Consider the following 15,163-nt stretch of genomic DNA (forward strand, 5'->3'; position numbering starts at 1 on the left):
CCAGCAAAACTCTCAATTAACATAGATGGAGAAACCAAGATAGTCCGTGACAAAACCAAATTTACACAATATCTTTCTAGAAATCCAGCCCTACAAAGGATAATAGATGGAAAATTTGAACACAAGGAGCAAGAAGCAAGAAGCAAGAAAGTAATCTCCTTGCAACGAAACCAAATGAAAAGAGACACACACAAACATAATTCCACCTCTAACAATGAAAATAACAGGAAGTGACACTCAATATTCCTTAATATCTCTCAACATCAATGGACTGAATTCCCCAATGAAAAGACATAGACTAAAAGACTGGATACATAGAGAGGACCCAGCATTTTGTTGCCTGCAGGAAACACACCTCAGAGACAAAGACAGACACTACTTCAGAGTATAAGGCTGGAAAACAACTTTCCAAGCAAATGAAACAAGCTGGAGTAGCCATTCTAATATCAAATAAAATCAACTTTCAATCAAAAGTCATCAAAAAAGATAAGGAAGGACACTTTATATTCATCAATGGTAAAAATTCACCAAGATGAACTCTCAATCCTGAATATCTATGCTCCAAATGCAAGGCACTTACATTCATAAAAGAAACCTTACTAAAGCTCAAATCACACATTGCACCTCACACAATAATAGTAGGAGATTTCAACCCCACTCTCATCAATGGACAAATCATGGAAACAGAAATTAAACAGAGACATAGAGAAACGAACAGAAGTTATGAACAAAATGGACTTAACAGATATTTACAGAACATTCCATCCTAAAAAAAAAGGATAAACCTTCTTCTCAGCATCTCATGGTACCTTCTCCAAAATCGACCATATAATTGGTCACAAAACAGACCTCAACAGATACAAGAAGATAGAAATAATCCCATGCATCACCACGGACTAAGGCTGGTCTTCAGTAACAACAATAACGACAGAACACCCACATATACATGGAAGTTGAACAATGCTCTACTCAATGAAAACTTTGTCAATGAAGAAATGAAGAAAGAAATTAAAGACTTTTTAGAATTTAATGAAAATGAAGATACAACATACCCAAACTTATGGGACACAATGAAAACAGTGCTAAGAGGAAAACTCATAGCTTTGAGTGCCTGCAGAAAAAAAAAAAAAAAACAGGAGAGAGCATACATCAGTAGCTTGACAGCACACCTAAAAGCTCTAGAACAAAAAGAAACAAATACACCCAAAGAGAGAAGAAGGCAGGAAATAATCAAACTTAGGGCTGAAATCAACCAAGTAGAAACAAAAAGGACTATACAAAAAAATCAACAAAACCAGGAAATGGTTATTTGAGAAAATCAACAAGGTAGATAAACCCTTAGCCAGACTAACCAAAGGGCACAGAGCGTGTATCCAAATTAATAAAATCAGAAATGAAAAGGGAGACATAACAACAGAAACTGAGGAAATTCAAAAAGTCATCAAATCTTACTACAAAAGCCTATATTCAACAAAACTGGAAAATCTGGAGGAAATGGACAATTTTCTAGACAAATACCAGGGACCAAAGTTAAACCAGGAACAGATAAACCATCTAAACAACACCATAACTCCTAAAGAAATAGAAGCAGTCATTAAAAGTCTCCCAACCAAAAAGAGCCCAGGACCAGATGGGCTTAGTGCAGAATTCTATCAGACCTTCATAGAAGACCTCATAGCAATACTGTCCAAATTATTCCACAAAATTGAAACAGATGGAACACTACCAAACTCCTTCTATGAAGCCACAATTATTCTTATAATTAAACCACACAAAGACCCAACAAAGAAAGAGAACTTCAGACCAATTTCCCTTAGGAATATTGACACAAAAATACCCAATAAAATCTTGCAAACTGAATCCAAGAACACATCAAAACAATCAACCATCATGATCAAGTAGGCTTCATCCCAGGGATGCAGGGATGGTTCAATATATGGAAACCCATCAATGTAATCCACTCTATAAACAAACTCAAAGATAAAAACAACATGATCATTTCATTAGATGCTGAGAAAGCATTTGACAAAGTTTAACACCCCTTCATGATAAAAGTTCTGGAAAGATCAGGAATTCAAGGCCCATACCTAAGCATAGTAAAAGCAATATATAGCAAACCAGTCGCTAACATCAAACTAAACGGAGAGAAACTTGAAGCAATCCCACTAAAATCAGGAACTAGATAGACAAGGCTGCCCACTCTCTCCCTACTTATTCAATATAATACTCGAATTCCTAGCCAGAGCAATCAGACAACAAAAGGAAGTCAAAGGGATACAAATTGAAAAGGAAGAAGTCAAAATATCACTATTTGCAGATAATATGTTAGTATACTTAAGTGACCCCAAAAGTTCCACCAGAGAACTACTAAGTCTGATAAACAACTTCGGCCAAGTGTCTGGGTACAAAATTAACTCAAACAAATCAGTAGCCTTCCTCTACCCAAAATGATAAAAAGGCTGAAGAAGAAATTAGGGAAATGACACCCTTCAAAATAGGCCTGAATAATGAAAAATACCTCAGTATGACTTTAACCAATCAAGTGAAAGATCTGTATGACAAGAACTTCAGGTCTTTGAAGAAAGAAATTGAAAAAGATATCAGAAGATGGAAATATCTCCCATACTCATGGATTGGCAGGATTAATATAGTAAAAATGGCCATTTTGCCAAAAGCAATTTACAGATTCAATACAACCCCCATCAAAATTCCAACTCAATTCTTCATAGAGATAGAAAGAGCAATTTGCAAATTCCTTCGGAATAACAAAAAACTCAGGATAGCTAAAACTATATTCAACTATAAAAGAACTTCTGGGGTAAATCACCATCCCTGACCTCAAGCATATTACAGAGCAATAGTGACTAAAAATTGTATGGTATTGGTACAGAGACAGGCAGATAGATCAGTGGAATAGAATTGAAGACCCAAAAATGAACCCACACACCTATGGTCACCTGATCTTTGACAAAGGAGCCAAAATCATCCAATGGAAAAAAGATAGCATTTTCAACTAATGTTGCTGGTTCAACTGGAGGTCAGCATGTAGAAGAATGAAAATCAATCCATTCTTATCACCTGATACAAAGCTTAAGTCCAAGTGGATCAAGGACCTCCACATCAAACCAGATACACTCAAAATAATAGAAGAAAAAGTGGGGAAGAGTCTCTAACACATGGGCACTGGGGAAAATTTCCTGAAAAAACACCAATGGCTTATGCTCTAAGATCAAGAATTGACTAATGGGACCTCATAAAACTGCAAAGCTTCTGCAAGGCAAAGGACACTGTTGTTAGGAGAAAATGGCAACCAATAGACTGGGAAAAGATCTTTACCAATCCTACATCCGATGGAGGGCTAATCTCCGAAACATACAAAGAACTCAAGAAGTTAGACTCCAGAGAGCCAAATAACCCTATTAAAAATGGGATACAGAGCTAAAGAAAGAATTCTCAGCTGAGGAATATCAAATAGCTGCAAAGTACCTAAAGAAATGTTCAACATCCTTAGTCATCAGGGGAATGCAAACCTAAACAACCCTGAGATTCCACCTCACACCTGTCAGAATGACTAAGATTTAAAAAAAAACAAAAACAAACAAACAAAAAACCTCAGGTGACAGCAGACGCTGGGGAGAATGTGGAGAAAGAGGATCACTCCTCCATTGTTGATGGGATTGCAAAACTGGTACAACCACTCTGGAAATCAGTCTGGAGGTTCCTCAGAAAATTGGACATTGAACTACCTGAGGACCCAGATATACCTCTCCTGGGCACATACCCAAAAGATGCTCCAACATACAACAAAGACACATACTCCACTATGTTCATAGCAGCCTTATTTATAATAGCCAGAAGCTGGAAAGAACCCAGATGCCCTTCAACAGAGGAATGGATATAGGAAATGTGGTACATCTACACAATGGAGTATCAAAACAATGACTTCATGAAATTCATAGGCAAATAGATTGAACTAGAAAATATCATCCTGAGTGAGGTCACTCAATCACAGAAAAACTCACATGGTATGCACTCACTGATAAATAGATATTATCCCAAAAGTTCGATTTACCCAAGATGCAATCCACAGATTCACATGAAGCTCAAGAAGGATGACCAAAATGGGGATCCTTCACTCCTTAAAAGGGGTAACAAAAATATCCATAGGAGGGCATATGGAGGCAAGTTTAGAGCAGAGACTGAAGGAACGGCCATTCAGAGCCTGCTCCACATGTGGCCCATATATATACAGCCACCAAAACTAGATAAGATTGATGAAGCTAAGAAGTGCATGTTGACAGGAACCGGATATAGGTCTCTCTTGAGAGGCAGAACCAGAGCATGTCAAATACAGAGGTGAACGCTAGCAGCAAAGCATTGAACTGAGAACGGGAACCCCGTTGGAGGAATTAGAGAAAGGATTGAAAAGAACTGAAGGGCTTGCAACCCCATAAGAACAACAATGCCAACCAACCAGAGCTTCCAGGACTAAACCACTACCCAAAGACTATACATGGACTGACCCTGGGCTCCAACTGCATATGTAGCAGAGGATGGCCTTGTTGGGCACCGTGGGAAGGGGAAGGCTCTTAGTCCTGCCAAGGTTGGACCCCCAGTATAGGGGAATCTTGAGGGGGTGGTAAGGGAGGGTGGATGGGGGAACAACCTTATGGGGGAGGGGGAGGTGATGGGGGCTTATGGACAGGAAATCAGGAAAGGGAATAGCATTTGAAATGTAAATAAAGAAATATATCCAATTTAAAAAAAAAAAAAAAAAAAAAGAACTGTCACTCTTTCCTATTTACTGAACCCTGTGGCTCTTACACCGGGAAATAACTCTGCAGATAGCTTATACATCACGTTATTGGGACTTAGGTCTTTAATTTACTTAAAAAAAAAAAAACAATTGTTGCATTTTATTGTATGCATGGGAGGGGGGCAGGCATGGAGGAGGAGGAGGAGGTGACATATTCTCTGATTCTCAGGAGCCAATGTAAGAGAAATGGAATACAGAAAGCAGAAGCTTTAAGTACCCCCCAAAAATTGAGGAACAATAGGAAATCTTTTAGTTAAATGGAAAATAATAACCAAGCAGTGCTTGGAAAAAGAAAAACAGAAGTAGTTGTTATTATAGCTGTCACTGGACCTTGAAAATTAAGATTAAGGATTCAAGAAAACATTTTAAGACTACACGGAAGGGTTGGAAAAATCCAAATTCAAGAGGAGCCCTCATGGTTGAGGAGTAAAGAGGGTAACTGTGATGCTCCAGAAAGATCATCCAGGGGCAGCTGGCATCTGGCCCTGACAGAGGGCAAGACAAGCGTCTGGAGGAGACGTGAGGCCAGCTCAGGGGAGGATGGAAGGGATAGCTGGCTATTGTCTGGGCTCCTGTTGTTTGGAAGTGTCCTGCTGGGAAGCTGGTACTGGCAAGTTCACAGAGCGTCATAATTTGATTCCAGTTAAATCATCTTTATTCACCGAGCGTAAGGAAGAGAAGCTGGTTAGCATCATTTGAACGTAGAGGGGGGAGAGGACTATGAATTAGAATTGCCTCTTCGAGTCAAAAACAAACCTCAAATCAAAATCTCAGACATCAACCCGTCAGCCCCGGGTGTTTTTCCTTCACTACAGATAAGTTTCCAGTCATCCTTGATTCATTCATGACATATGGAGACGTATTTGCACTTACTAGGATCTGGGCAGAATCCCCATTTCTCATCCTCTTCGTAGCGGCTCGTGGTGGCACACCACAGCAGGTGCTCTTTATGCCCTTCTCGGATGCACTCGTGGTGCCACCGACCTTTGAACTGGAAAGGAAACACACAAGGCATCCCGTGGGCATTCCCTTTTAAGGTATATATATCTAGGAGAGAAAAAGAATGACAGTCAAATACGGCATCAGTTTCTTCTTGGGAAAGTGTCATCTGCTGGAGCATTGTTACTGGATATAAACCTCCCCCTGGCAGGCACTTGTGAGGCAAACGGTTGGTCCCTATGTTTACCTAGCTCTTTGTTGACTGTGGGCTATTGCTCACCACAGCAAACAAACTTGTGAATGAGTGGAATTTTTCTCTTAAAGCATTCGCCTGCCTCCTATCAGCCCTCACTGTCTGGACGCCTAGTTTTGCAGCCATCTATCAGTCCATTTGGTTGATATTGAAGATCACAGTCCTGAAAGCAAAATGGCTGTCTTCTTCACCACATCAGAAGCGTCCTCTTTCAGCCTGCAGACTGTTGGCATTTCCTGACCTTCCTGGGGAAGGTTAGAGGACTCTCACCTGAGCATCTAGCTGTGTATCCCACCTACTCTACACACACACACACACACACACACACACACACACACACACACACGTACCGTTCGCGTACAAATTTGTATAACTGGTCTGAGACTCACAGAGGGAGTGTATAGGCTGGGGAAGGCCAAAGGAGGAAGGATTGATTTATGCAGCCTTGCAGGACTATCATTCACATTAGGCACAGACCTTCCAATATGGCTGCTTTGGGCCTACCTGGTCTCCAGGCCATACCCCTCACCTGACCATGCTGTGTCAGTAAACCTAGCAAAGCATTGTTTCCTCTGGGTTAACTTTGGCTCGTTCTTGGGATCTTATGTAGGGGGTAGATGTTTATGTCTCCTCAGGGAAGGGATTTTCACAACAGCCAATAGATATTTAGGGGACCTGGCAAAAGTGGCCTAATGTCTTACAGAGCACCTGGGCTTGATTCCCAGCACTCATATGGTAACTCACAACCATTATAACTCAAGTTTTAGGGGATACAATGCCCTCTTCTGACCTCTGTGGGCATCAGGGATGCATGTGGTAAATGCATACAGGCAGGCAAGGCATTCGTACTTAAAATAAAAATAAATAAATCCTTTAAAATTAAAAAAATGAGTACTTATTGGTCACTTAACATATCCTGCACTGGGAATACAGTAGTGAACTGTACAAACTTCTTTTTGCTAACAAACTGGCTTGGTGGAGAAATAATAAGTGATAGCAAATACACATAGTTTCGAGTAATAATAAATGTCATGAAGGGATAAAATAGGACAAGAAGATTGTGGGTATAGTGGAGTGCCCCCGGCTTCCGATGATTCTTGTAAAACCTCTGTGAGTAAGCTGGGTAAGTAAGTGAGAATGCTCGTCTGGGGAAAGAAATTGTCCCAGCAGAAGGAACAGCAAATCTAAAGAGTTGGGGAAAGGAGTGCTTGTGGAATAATGGCGACTCCAGGAAGCAGTCTCTCAGATTGCTGTTATATACTTCAGTCTTTATCCTGAGGGTGGCCGGAAGTCATTGGCAGGTTTCAAATTAGAAAGTGACAAAACCAGACTTCCGTTCTTAAGAAGGAAAAAAAAAAATCACTGGGTACACTGTGACAGTCTGAATGGAGAGAGCAAAGTGCGTTAACCAGTGAGTCAGCTTCTATCCATAGCAATAGTGTGGTTTCCTTGGTAACAGGAGGGCCCGCAAAGCTGCTTTCACCTAGTGCTCCCAGACAGTGCTTGTCTCCCGAATTCAAAAAATGAAACTCATTGATCACAGAGGGAGAGCTTTAGAAATCTATTTTAGATTTACAGGTTAGAGCTCAAGATGTAGTGGTGGTAGGTGGGGCTTAGAGGAGTTGTGCTGGGCGGGGCTTAGAAGTGGTGGGCGGGGCTGTAAGGCAGGAAGGCTCCGGGGAAACCAGGTACCATTCAGCTGCCAGCCTGGGCCTTTGAAAGGCCTGTGGAAGAAATTGGGTATGAGGTATAAGGAGGAAGGTGAACTGGTCAGTCCAGTTGCCCAACCACAAGGTGGTCAGGTACCTCCTCTCAGACTCTGTCAGGCAGTTACCATAGCCTCATCTTGTTCTTTTAGGAGATGAAAGAGAAACAGAAATCAATATTCCTGGCATTCCAGGTCTCCAGCAAAGGCATTCTCAGAGCCCCAACCCACTTGACCAGTTTCTAGTTCCTGTTTCTCAACAAGATGGCCATGCAGAGCAGATCTGCTGATTGCTTGCTTAGAGTACTGTAAAAATCCATCATCCTTGGCCACAGTGGCAATCAAAACCACTCAGGATTCAGCTGGAGATTTCTAGGATGGTGGGGGTGGGGAGTGGGTGGGTATCTAAGCTATAGTCAGCGAAGTCATCCGGTCTTGAGGGTCAGCTATGGAGATTTCTACACTGTCTGGCAACTGGCAAGGGCCTGACTGAGTTCATAGCACATTGTCAAGTTTTATAGGATATTTCAATATAGACATTGTCAAGTTTTTAGAGATATTTCAGGACCTGGCCTTTTATCTCTCTCAGTCCCCTGTTTTTCACTCAATAGCATGGGTGTTATCAGTAGGGGAAGAGGGCTAAAATGCTAACATAAAGCAAGCATCAGATTGTGAGAATTGTGTGTCTGTCAGCATGCCGATAAAGCTCCTGCTTTATTACAGTATACAAGCCCAGAAAAATGTCTTCGTCTTGGCCCTAACTTCACTCACATCAGCGACAGAAGGTCCTGCCTTAGGACTTAGGACTTTCTTGCTGCACTTCTAACCCCGAGGAGAAGGACCACGTCTGTCTGGGCCTCCGTACAAGTGCCTATCACTGCGCCTGAGCCGTACGTAGTCAGTGCTCAAGAAAAAAAAAATGGGTGCCAGATGGATGGATGAGTGTACAAATGACTAGGTCGGTGGAGGGGCAGAACATGGGTGCCAGCGTTTTACCGTGTAGTTTTATTTCTGTATCTTCCATTCTTTTTCCATTTAAAAAAAATGCCAAAAAGTAACAGAACTGTAGAAAATGAAAGTCCCCCTATAAATCATGCCTCCCCACAATCCATGCTTGGTGCGCAACAAATAACCCTTGACAATAGCGTCTCATTTATCTTCCAGCACCTTGTAGCATGACTGTCATATGGATGACGGCCAGGCTTACAAGGATCTGAAGGCCCCAGAGATGCACCCCCAGGGTGGGGCTGGACTTCGACAGTCAGAGAAGTGGTGTCACGTATGGGTGCTTCATACCTGTCAGTGCAAAAACCTCCCCTTTCAATGTATTCGATTCTGCCCCCCCCCCCATCTTTGTATCGAGTCCCAAAGTTAGTTAAGTATTTTTCCTTTGGTATCTTTAAATTCTGAGGTCGTCATCTCTTATAGCACATCCATTCCAAGATTCCAATAATCCTTTTACTATAAGCAAGGAAGCTTCTAAAATTTTCCAGAAGTGTCAACACAGCAGGCCGGTGTGTTCCTTTTACATGATAAGATCCTACTTCTTATACATGTGTATGTGAATATATGTGCACACATATTTACCTATAGATAAATATATAATTATACTGTAAAAGATATATATGTAAAATTACATGTAGAACAGATATGTACATATAAATATATATGTATTCTTATCTGTGAAATGCTATCTACATATTCTGTACATCGACGACTACATTTACCTCTGTGAAGATGCTCACAAATGTCCCCACCACCGGGCATGTAGGTGCTCCACTTATGGGGTGTTTTCTTTGCCACCACCGTGTTGTGGTTCACCTGGACCTTGTACTGGAGTGGGCCCACGATCGTCTTCCTGTCACAGTGCCATCTCAAGGAAACGAGAGTGGAATCGCATTCATAGAGACTTAACGGTCGTTTCAGATCAGATATGTTCAGGCCTAGGCAGCCGCTGGCTCCCACATTAAAGAGGTGGTTGTCGGAAACCCATTTCCACAGCATGTACTCGTTTGGCTGTGTGCAGTTCTCCAGGGTCAGTACGGATTTACCTGCCCGAATGCAAGTCTTTAGGCTCTCGCTCTGGATAATGAAAATTCCTTTATCTGTAACAGAAGAAATGAAAGACGTGGTATGCAATTTTCATATATAATTAGCGAGGGCCGTGATGATCCCAGTGTGCACATCTAAGCCGGGATAAGTCACAGCTGCCAGTCATCCTGCAGTCGAAGGGTAGAGTCCGCCAGAAAGTCTTCCTTTGCATAAAATAGTTTCCTAGCAAGCAGAAGAAGAGTCCTTATTGGCAATACTGGGAGACCACTGACCTAAGGAGGCTCCTGGGCATGGCAGACCAGGGTTTCCTGAGAGTCAAATTTCTTATAACACTCAGAGAGCAGTGACAGGCAAGAGGGACACTGGGTGTCCAGGGTGTGGCCATCATTTATTACTTTGTTTCTTTCAGACAAATTCCTTAGTGTTTGGGACAGGACAGTTTACTCAAGAGTCGTGGAGGTAAAAAAAATCTCAAGCCTCGTCTTCCCGCAGAGAACCACAAGGTAATGACATAAACGGAAGCATCTCTGCAGCCCTTAGAGAGGATACGGGGCTGGTGAGAGGTTAACACTTGCTTCTGCAGGCTGCTTTCACTACAAAGCCATCGGGAGGGGCGTGTGATGGTGAACCAGCCGATATTCTTATCAGGAGCACCTAGCGAGCATGCAGCCAGTGGCCTCGATAGAACGCCTGATACCTAAACACAAAAGGGGCATGGAGCACAGACACAGCAGTGGAAAGTGACACAAGACAGAACGTTCCCTTGAGCCTCCCTACTTTGGATCAGTCTCCTGGGAAGAAGCTGGTAGAATCCAGCCAGAGAACGCTTGCCGGCTGGCTTGACTTCAGAACTATGTGCACATTTCCTCACAGTATTCTTAGGACAATAACGCTATCTTAGCTCTTATCGAAATTCAGTAAGTACTGATTGGACATGTCATCAGCTTAAAGCTAATGGCGACTGGGCGTAAAATGGCCTTATCTCAGAGTGCCTGTGCATATCCACGGGTTCACTTGTCCTCCCCTTAGGCAGGTCCCCAGATTATATTGTACTTCCCATTTATTCTTTAAAACTCTGAGGGGACCTTATCAATTTCTTCTAAACGACTGGGTTTAGGGCAGCAAGAGTCCTAGCAAAGGCACAGAGACAAGTAGAGCCACAGAGAGGTTTGGAGCAGTGCGGATGAGCCCCCTAACACAGGGGACAGAGGGGTTAGTGCCTCCTTTTGGGGGAAATTCTTTTGGTTTCCTCCAAAAGGGATCACACAGAGAGCGGATTCATTTATAGCAATCCCAAATCATTTAAGACTCTGTTAAAAATCATTGTCAATGTATCAGTGAAAGTCGTGCCTCGTTTAAAAACTGATAACTTTTCTTATAACCTTGTGCTTGAGGAGTTGTTAGGGGTCAGAAAATGCTTCGATTACTGTGCCCTGGAGAGAAGAGAAGGGAGTGTCGATGGCGTGGGTGGAGAATGAATGCATCTAGGGGAGATTTCATTTAGATCAGGAAATTTGTTTTGCTAATGGGAGCCATCTGAGGGTGGCTATTAGTAACAGTCATTCAAAATCAACTCCATCTCTTGTCTGTGTGATGTGGACTTCAATCATTAACCTTCCCTCTAACCTTTCTTTTCACCATTTCATGCCTGGGCTGAATGCTAGTCTTAATTTCTGCTGTAATCTGCTAATTGCTTTCTAGCTAGCTCAGAGTCCCATTAATTTTTCAATAACGGATAATTATTCTACTGTGATCGTCCTGTAGCTCAGCCCCTATCTGATGCACCTATTCAAATGTATCCAGCTCTGGTTTCCACTGACTGGGCCTCAATTTACGTATCTCTGATGAAAACACTGAGTCACTGGGTAAGAACTCTGGACACAGGTTGTGTATGTCTGGATCAATGACTTGGCCTCTGATAGCCTTAGTTTCCTGATTTGAACTAGGATTGTGTACACCATGAATCTCAGAAGGATGTGAAAGACAGACTCTTAAATAAACCCTGCAAAACTCCCACAGCCAGTGAGAAGGCCCCAGGAAGCATGACTTAGTAGTACTTCTCAGACTTCTCGACTCTGAGCGGTAGAGCCCACTGTAGACCCGTAGATCTGTGTGTGACGTTCTACTCTGAACGCCTGCAGAAGACTTCTTTTCTCTCTCTCTCTCTCTCTCTTTTTTTAACATTGTCAATGGTAAAAGGTTCACTTTCACTTTTGTTTTCATCACACGAGGTGGGGGCAAAATGATCCTGGGATATTATGGAAGACACATGATCTTCAAAGCACCAGATTTTAGAAAACCCTTGTCTCATATTTTCAAGTACGTATGCAATTGTTACTAAGACTCCTTATGTTTTCGTCTTCCACACCTCCTGCCTGTAAAGTACACACTGAAGCTTAAAAACAAAAATAAGACAAATGCTGGATGTGAATAACAGTATATTGGTGGCAGGATGAATAAGGGGACAGGGAAATTGTACATCACCTAGACTTGAGGTGAAAAAAATAATGTTTTACATTTCTAAATTGTGATGGTTTATATATGCTTGGCCCAGGGAATGGCACTGTCTGGAGGTGTGGCCTTGTTGGAGTACCTGTGTCACTGTGGGCATGGGCTTTAATACCCTTGCCCTAGCGGCCTGGAAGGCAGTCTTCTAGCTCCTTCAGATGAAGATGTAGAACTCTCAGTTCCTCCTGCACCATGCCTGCCTAGATGCTGCCATGCTCCCACCTTGATGATAATGGACTGAACCTCTGATCCTGTAAGTCCCTCCCCACCCCCCCAGTTAAATGTTGTCCTTATAAGAGTTGTCTTGGTCATGGTGTCTGTTCACAGCAGTAAAACCCTAGCCAAGATGCAAATCAATACACATTTAAGGGGAAAGAGTTGCAGAATTAGGGATGGTAGAGTCACACCAGTGATCACCAAAATCCTTTCCAAAGCATAAAAATGCTACCAGATTAGCATGTTCCACACTGCCGAGTTCTGGGAGCCATGATGGCTCCATGGCATGTAGTTTCAGGGAAGTGCATGGATGTGTATTTTAAAGTAGGTCTGGCTGACCTACTTGAACAGACGTGCTACCTCTCAATAAGCCGAGCTAACAAAGGACCCAAGCCACTTCCCCATCAAGCCACATTCAGAAGTAGATCCTAATATCTCATATCTCTATGACTGTCCAACCAGCCCTCTACTTATTAGAGGCAGAGTCTTGCTGTTCCGCAGGCTGGTCCTGCACTCCCTCCTGCCCTAGTCTCCAAAGCACTGGGATCACGGCAGGGAGCTACCACACCTGGCTTCCAGCACCATCAATCTCCACAGATTCACTAACAACAAAACAGCTTTCCAGTGGACCACGAAGAGACCCACTGTAAGCATCGCTGTCCTGGTTGCTACTGTGTGCCCATAACAGTTGTCCCTAACAACCACGTAATGTGGAATGAGGGCACTAACTAATCCTTAGTGCGTGCAGTTGTTGGGTTTAAAAAAGGATGGAAATCGAGTGTGGGAGGAATCAAGATTGATTATCTATGTCAAGGATATCAGTTCTGCTTGAACAGTGATTAAGTGATTAATGAAGTACTGCCAGAATTACTAAATCTCTTTGCAGGCGAGTGTTAGGGTCTTCCCTTCCTAATTATAAATTTGGGTGCTGAAGAGGTTATGGATTACTAGAAGAAATTTATAAGCTAATTTGCATCTTTTTAAAACACAGGCCGACTAGTCCTCTCTTTCTGCCTCTGAGTTTCTAAGGAGTGAGAAGGGAGCTCTGCTCTCGGCTGGTCTGCTTAAGCTAAGGTATTGTCCTCATGACTGACTACCTGGAACAATCACGTACTCCTTCATTCAGTGAGCACTCATTGGTGGGAGGGACAGGCCGGAGGCCAAGGGATTGTTAGTCTGTCTATCCCTGGAAACTCTCCATCCATGTGTTCTGGGGGCTTGAGAGCTGGCTTAGCTAATGTCATAAAGGAAGTCCGGTCAGTGCTGAAGAAACACTACCACCATGGTTACACTCAAAATGAGTCTGGAAAAATAAGTAATTAGAAGAAAACCAGGATCAAGAAAATAGATCACGTAAAAAGACACTTAACTGACCCTTCAACCGCTGTCAGTAGGAAGTAGATGGGACTCTTACATAACAAGCATGTGTGGACGTGTGCTTGCCCGTCTCTGAACTGCACTGAGTAGAACCTGAGTTCAGCGGGGAGACAAGCTTTGCCCAGACAGGTCTGGAGAAGCTATCTAATTGAACCATTCATTCATTGCCTTTTTTTTCCCCTTCCCATACCCATTTTCTGCTAGGATATGAGTTCGAAGTTTACTGAGGACTGTACTCTGCTGGGAATTTATTTTCATATATCCCGTCCAAACATTGAGAAAGAAGAACTGGATGGCTAATAGATGGCACAAGCAGACACCTTGAAATTTCCAACAACAGACGTTGTGAGTGACGTGCCAGGAACCTGCAGATGGAAGGCTATTAAGTCAGGACTAAGTGACTTATAGCTCAAGGCCAAGTTTATATTTTAGCTCACAGACATCCAATGTGGTAGAAGCCAGGGCCAACGGGCATCATTCTGATCTGGAATATCAGAGAATCGCAGTCCTCATATTTTTCACTTGAGAAATACTGACCAGGCACCTAATACTTGTAACCACAGGTATGCACAGGTCCCTGAGGGGAGAGCTGCCTCTGCTCATCAGATAGTGTCAGAGTAGCAGGGGCGTGACTCAGTAGGCACACTGGTGGCCAACAGAGGAAGCTTGCAAAGAAGATACCCAGGACAGGGAGAGTGACACTAAAGCTCAGAGATGATGAGGTCAACCAGCCTTTGAGTGACGACAGCACAGCTGTAGAGAAAATTTTGGCAGCAGGAGAATGTGAAGTTAGAATGACTTTGTTGTGCTTTGGGGTCATTCTATGATGATCTTGATTTTATTAAAAGAACCTTTATATTAAGTGTATTATATGGAAGGAAGCTTTTGGAACAAGACACAGATGAGGCTGTGGCTTAAAAGATGACCTGGGGTCAAACAGACTTCAACAAAAACATTTGTTGTGTGCCCAGCATCATTTTACGTGACCAGACAATGAAAGACCAATAACCATGTGCCTGCCTCAGAGGCTCTGATTCTGGTGGAGCGAGGCGGTACGGGAATGGGTTTGAGGAACAGTCTTGAAGTTATAATTGTGATGGAGAAATGGAGATTAAAGATATACATGCAAGTAGTACGGGAGCCCCGCCAAGTGGGGGAAGAAATGGCAGGATTGGGTTATCGACGGAAAGTAAGTGCTATGGCATGGATAGGGATGACTGTTTTCCAATGGCTCATGTGACTTCCTGTCTTGCCAGTGTCCCCCCCACCCCCCTTCTGCCATTGCAAAGCCATCTGC

General features: G+C 42.9%; 1 protein-coding gene across 1 annotated transcript in view; it reads right to left on the bottom strand.

Moving 5' to 3' along the window:
• The window catches only part of Pla2r1 (phospholipase A2 receptor 1), a 130,245-nt gene that overhangs the window by 101,577 nt on the left and 13,505 nt on the right, over positions 1-15,163 (bottom strand). The window contains exons 2-3 of the mRNA XM_032901940.1: positions 9,441-9,818; positions 5,690-5,863 (exon numbers count right to left, since the gene is read on the bottom strand). Of these exons, the coding sequence (XP_032757831.1) occupies positions 5,690-5,863; positions 9,441-9,818 (552 nt within the window). The remainder of the gene's footprint in view (positions 1-5,689; positions 5,864-9,440; positions 9,819-15,163) is intronic.

Source organism: Rattus rattus, chromosome 5 (genome assembly GCF_011064425.1).
Source record: "Rattus rattus isolate New Zealand chromosome 5, Rrattus_CSIRO_v1, whole genome shotgun sequence".
In the NCBI taxonomy this organism is placed as follows: domain Eukaryota; kingdom Metazoa; phylum Chordata; class Mammalia; order Rodentia; family Muridae; genus Rattus; species Rattus rattus.